This window comes from Mus caroli, chromosome 2 (genome assembly GCF_900094665.2).
Source record: "Mus caroli chromosome 2, CAROLI_EIJ_v1.1, whole genome shotgun sequence".
NCBI lineage: Eukaryota > Metazoa > Chordata > Mammalia > Rodentia > Muridae > Mus > Mus caroli.
The window spans coordinates 30,823,599-30,827,990 of NC_034571.1; the positions used below are offsets into that span (position 1 = coordinate 30,823,599).

At 52.6% G+C, this 4,392-nt stretch overlaps 1 protein-coding gene across 3 annotated transcripts in view; it reads right to left on the reverse strand.

Annotated features, from left to right (window-relative positions):
* The window catches only part of Traf1 (TNF receptor associated factor 1), an 18,757-nt gene that overhangs the window by 1,384 nt on the left and 12,981 nt on the right, over positions 1-4,392 (reverse strand). For all 3 annotated transcript variants that reach the window (XM_021156363.1, XM_029474206.1, XM_029474207.1), the window contains 3 exons: positions 3,538-3,948; positions 2,100-2,277; positions 738-886 (listed from right to left, as the gene is read on the reverse strand). In XM_021156363.1, coding sequence (XP_021012022.1) covers positions 738-886; positions 2,100-2,277; positions 3,538-3,948 — 738 coding nt within the window. The remainder of the gene's footprint in view (positions 1-737; positions 887-2,099; positions 2,278-3,537; positions 3,949-4,392) is intronic.

Here is a 4,392-nt window from a genome sequence, read left to right on the forward strand (position 1 = left end):
CTGGAACTCACTTTGTAGACCAGGCTGGCCTCGAACTCAGAAATCCACTTGCCTCTGCCTCCCGAGTGCTGGGATTAAAGGCGTGCGCCACCACGCCCGGCTCTGTACTTGATTTTTGATGTAGATTCTGGGGAATTGGATTCATCATTTGAGCCCTCTCCCTAAGCCAACAGCAGTGGGGATTCTGATGTCATAGTTACATTGGCATGAGACTAAGATGTACTGACAAGAAGGCTGGACACAGGCACCTAGCTGTGGCTTCTGACTCAGAAACTCGAGCTGGGACCTCCCTCCACACTGCAGAGAAACCTACTTCCGCTAGGGGCGGGGCTTCTGTCAAGCCTTGGGACTTCCGCGGAGCAGACCACTTAACCTCCCTGAGAAGTGGATCACCTAAGCACGACACAAACTGTGCCCTGGCACAAGCCCTTGAATATACCCCAGGAAACACTGCTTCTCACTATCCACTGAGGCTGTTTTTAAACTTGCTGGCACCGGAATTCCTGGGGAGGGCTTTAGGTAGCCTAGCGCTTGGGCCCTGTTCCAGACACAGCAGCTCCTGCTCAGAGGGTTGGGGGAGTCTTGGCTGCGGGATTTGCATTCGGCTTCATTTTATAAAAGGAAATGGATTAAAGTAACCAAAGGAGGCTTGCCCAGGTCTTCAAGTCCATGGCTAAAGTCAGCAGGGCCCAGGTTACCATGCCTTCCCCTCAAACCATCTTCTCTGGGGCCCATACCTTGTTCCGGAAAGGCCAGGGCAGGAGAGCATCATATTCTCCTCTCATGATCACGATGAAGAGGGACAGGTGGGTCTTCTTGCCTGAGCCATCCCCGTTCAGGTACAAGCGCAGGCACAACTTGTAACCATACTTGGCAGTGTAGAAAGCTGCAAGGTGAAGCCAGTGTCAGTACAGGGCATCAGGGCGGCACTGGGCAGTGCGATGAGGGGGTGGGGTTCAGCAGGCAGGGACCTGAGGATATCGGGGTTTGGGGCCCAACCCTCTTCTCTAGGAAAGTGCTGAGGTAGGTCATGCTCTAATTGCCTAGCCAGCCCTGGGGCCGGCACCTGCCCTTCTGATCACAGGGAAGGCCCCAGAAGACCCCATATTTGACAGTGCTGACTCAGCAGTGGGGGTGAGCTAGTATTTGTGGTTTTAATTCTTCCCTGGGGTGCCTTGAGGCTTGCCTCCCAGTTACACTTGGGAGCTACCATTTTAATGAACCATCAAATAGCTAGAGACTGAGCCCAGGAAGAAGTGGCTGGGTATTGTTTTATGACCTGGAACAGAATTCGGGTTAAGGCCCAGGCCTACCAAATCTTGGCATTGAGTCTTCTCTGTTGCCCAAAGATTGGGCCCTCCCTGGAGGCTGGTATGAGAAGGGTACTTCTTGGTTTTGCTAAAAATCCTTGGGAATGGCTCCAAGAGGCAAGACATCGCCAGTGACCAAGCCTGGGGTCCTATGGAGCTCTTTCCCTGATAGCACATTCTTGGGAAGGGCTCTGCACAGCTCTAAGCAGCCCCTGATAGGGACTCCACCTTTTTGGCTTCAGTTTATTTTTCTGTAAAATGAGGTTGGGAGGACAAGCACTTGGCAAGGCTCTCAAATGTCACATTCAGGGATGGCAAGGTCCTAGAAGGGGGTGTGGCTTAAACAGATCCAGAGCTGTGTAAATATTATATCTGTGCCTGTATATGTACACACACACACACACACACACACACACACACAAAAGAGCATTTTGTTACCAGTGAATAACAAGAGCTACCAAGTCACTACTCTGTGAAGTCATTGTCCTGAGCAAGGGACCCAGAAACAAAGAGCCACCCCTCATCTGCTCCACTCTCACCATTGAACGTAGGCTCCCAAGTCCCCTTCTCATCCCACAGCCTCAAGAAGAACCTGACTTTTGTTCCTCTTTACAGAGTGCAGGTGACATTCAAGAGGAGAGAGCCATGGGTCAGAGCACGGTGTCTGTCTCCCTCTAATCACTGGCAGGGACCCCAGCTGACCTAGCATGGCTGTTGTCACTCCATGCCTCCCAGGCCCCTTAGGGCCTACCTCTCCTACCAGTCTCTGTAGCCCCGAGGAGGAGTCACCTGGAGAGAAGAGGCTGACTGTCCGGCCACACACTGACTCGTGGCACCGCTTGGTGACATTGGTGATCTTCCACAGGAAGGTACCATCAAAGGATGCCTCCTCCATGAGTCGCAGACTGTGCTCAAGCTTGCCCAGGACCTGGTCTTTTTGTGCCAGGGTTTGCTGTAATTCCACCACCTGCAGGGAAGGCTGGTCAGCCAGAGGTACCAGCACCCAGCTTGGAGGGGCTGTTGGGGATAGTGGGGCATGGAACTACATTCACCCCAAAGAGGTTTTCCTGACCAAGCATCATCCAGAGCCTGATCCTGCATTTGTACTGCATGCTGCCCCATGCTTGGAGTCCCTTTCTCTTCTTGATCCCCTGGCCACCAACTCCTAGTCACTCATCAGGAACCTAGTCCACATATCCCTTCCTGTAAAGCCTCCAGCCATTGCCCTAGCTGGCTGGTCTCCCTCACTGTGTTTTACAGTTCTGAGGATTTTCATCCTCCTGTCCAGGCTGTCCCTGCTTCCCCCCTGGTGGGTTCCTTTCCTCTCTGTCCACCCATTGCATAGTGCCCAGCTGCTAGAGTGGAGCCAGAAGTCTGGTGAGATGGAAACCAGGGAATGTACTTTTCAACTGGGGTGAGGGTGTAAATTGTATAGACTGAGACTTTGCCTGGCCGTTTGGGCCCAGTGCCTGGACCTTGTAATAGTTTTCCCTAAAGAAATTTGAAAGAACAAAGGAGTCATGAGAGAGAAGGTGAATGGATCACATCCTCTCAGCAGCTTATGTAGGGGTGGAACTTATGTAGGGCCAGGCACAGTTTTATGGGAGACAATGAGACAATGTTGCTGTCTTGGATCTCGGTGACTGGCTACATTGTGGAAAGTACAGTCTCTGGAGTAGAGGAGGAGGACTGAGAACTACAGGCTCAGGTAAGTCTGGAACTACAGCCTGCATGTAGAGACTGAGGCGGAGAGTAAGAGAACATCACCGCCCACCATGCTCTGATGAGCAGGTGAAGGCACAAAGGGAAATTCTTCTGCTAGGATATGAACACTGACTGTCTGTCCAGAGCAGCTGTGGGGAAGCCGATGCAGGTTGTTCCACAGGCCTTGAAGGGCACAGCCAGGAACAAAGACAGGGAAGACACGGTTTTGTGGTAAGAATTCTATAGCAATGACAACCAGTCAGTGATGGAATGAGCAGCCAGGGAGGGAGCCGTGGAGGGAAAGTTCCCAGTGAATTCAAAGCGGAAGACTTGATTTGCACTGGATACTGGGGCTTTGATTTTTAATCCAAGCTTCTGACTCAGGGTCTTGATAATAGGTCTTGGTACACAGGGGAGTTGGTCTTGGATGGAGGCTACTTCATTGAGAGGGATGAATGGCAAGAAGGCTGGATGGCATAGGGGCTCCCTGAGCTGACTCTGAAAACATGCCCATCTCACTCACCCTCTGCTCCAAGCTCAGGATGTGCTCTCGGTCCAACTGGCTCTGGTGGATGGAGGCGGCCAGTGCCAGGTGGGAAGCCTCCACTTCCTTGTTGAGGACAGCAACGATGTTTGCAAACACACGCAGCTTCTCCTCCAGCTGAGCCAGCAGCTTCTCTTTCACCAAGTGCTGCAGGGCCAGTTCTTCCTGGCTCTCACAGCAAGGTGCCCGGTAGCAGTCTACCTCCAGGTCCCCTGTCGCTTCCACAGCTGCCTGAAGCTGCAGCTCTGACAGGTTCCGCTCCAGTGCCATGGGTGCAGACCCTAGGTTGGAGCCTGGTGAGGATTTCCACTCCTTTAAGACCGCCAGCAGCAGATATAGGTGGGAGGACTGGGAGGTAGCCTCATGCTCCTGCATGGATTGTGGGTTCCCCTGATGACAGAGTGAGGGCCTTTAGTGAACAGCCAAGTAGGAGGAGACCTTGGGGACCAGCAAGGAGACATGGACCAAAAGCCACTAAGCAAAACCAGATCTACTATCCCAGCAAAGGGGAAGTAGCTGTCTGTATATGGTAGAGGTGGAGTGGAGCTATATGCAGGACTATAGTCCTTAGATATGCCCAAGGGAGCATCATGCATCCCAGTCTCTAGTGTAACCATCCTGCCCTGCCCTTCAGCATAATGACAATTCAGGACCATGGAGAGGGGTGTGCGTGGGGGACACTTGAGTGACGCTTCAACAAGAGCTTAACTAAGTAAGGGCATTAAGAACCACTTCCCGGGGCTGGTGAGATGGCTCAGTGGGTAAGAGCACCGACTGCTCTTCCGAAGGTCCAGAGTTCAAATCCCAGCAACCACATGGTGGCTCACAACCATC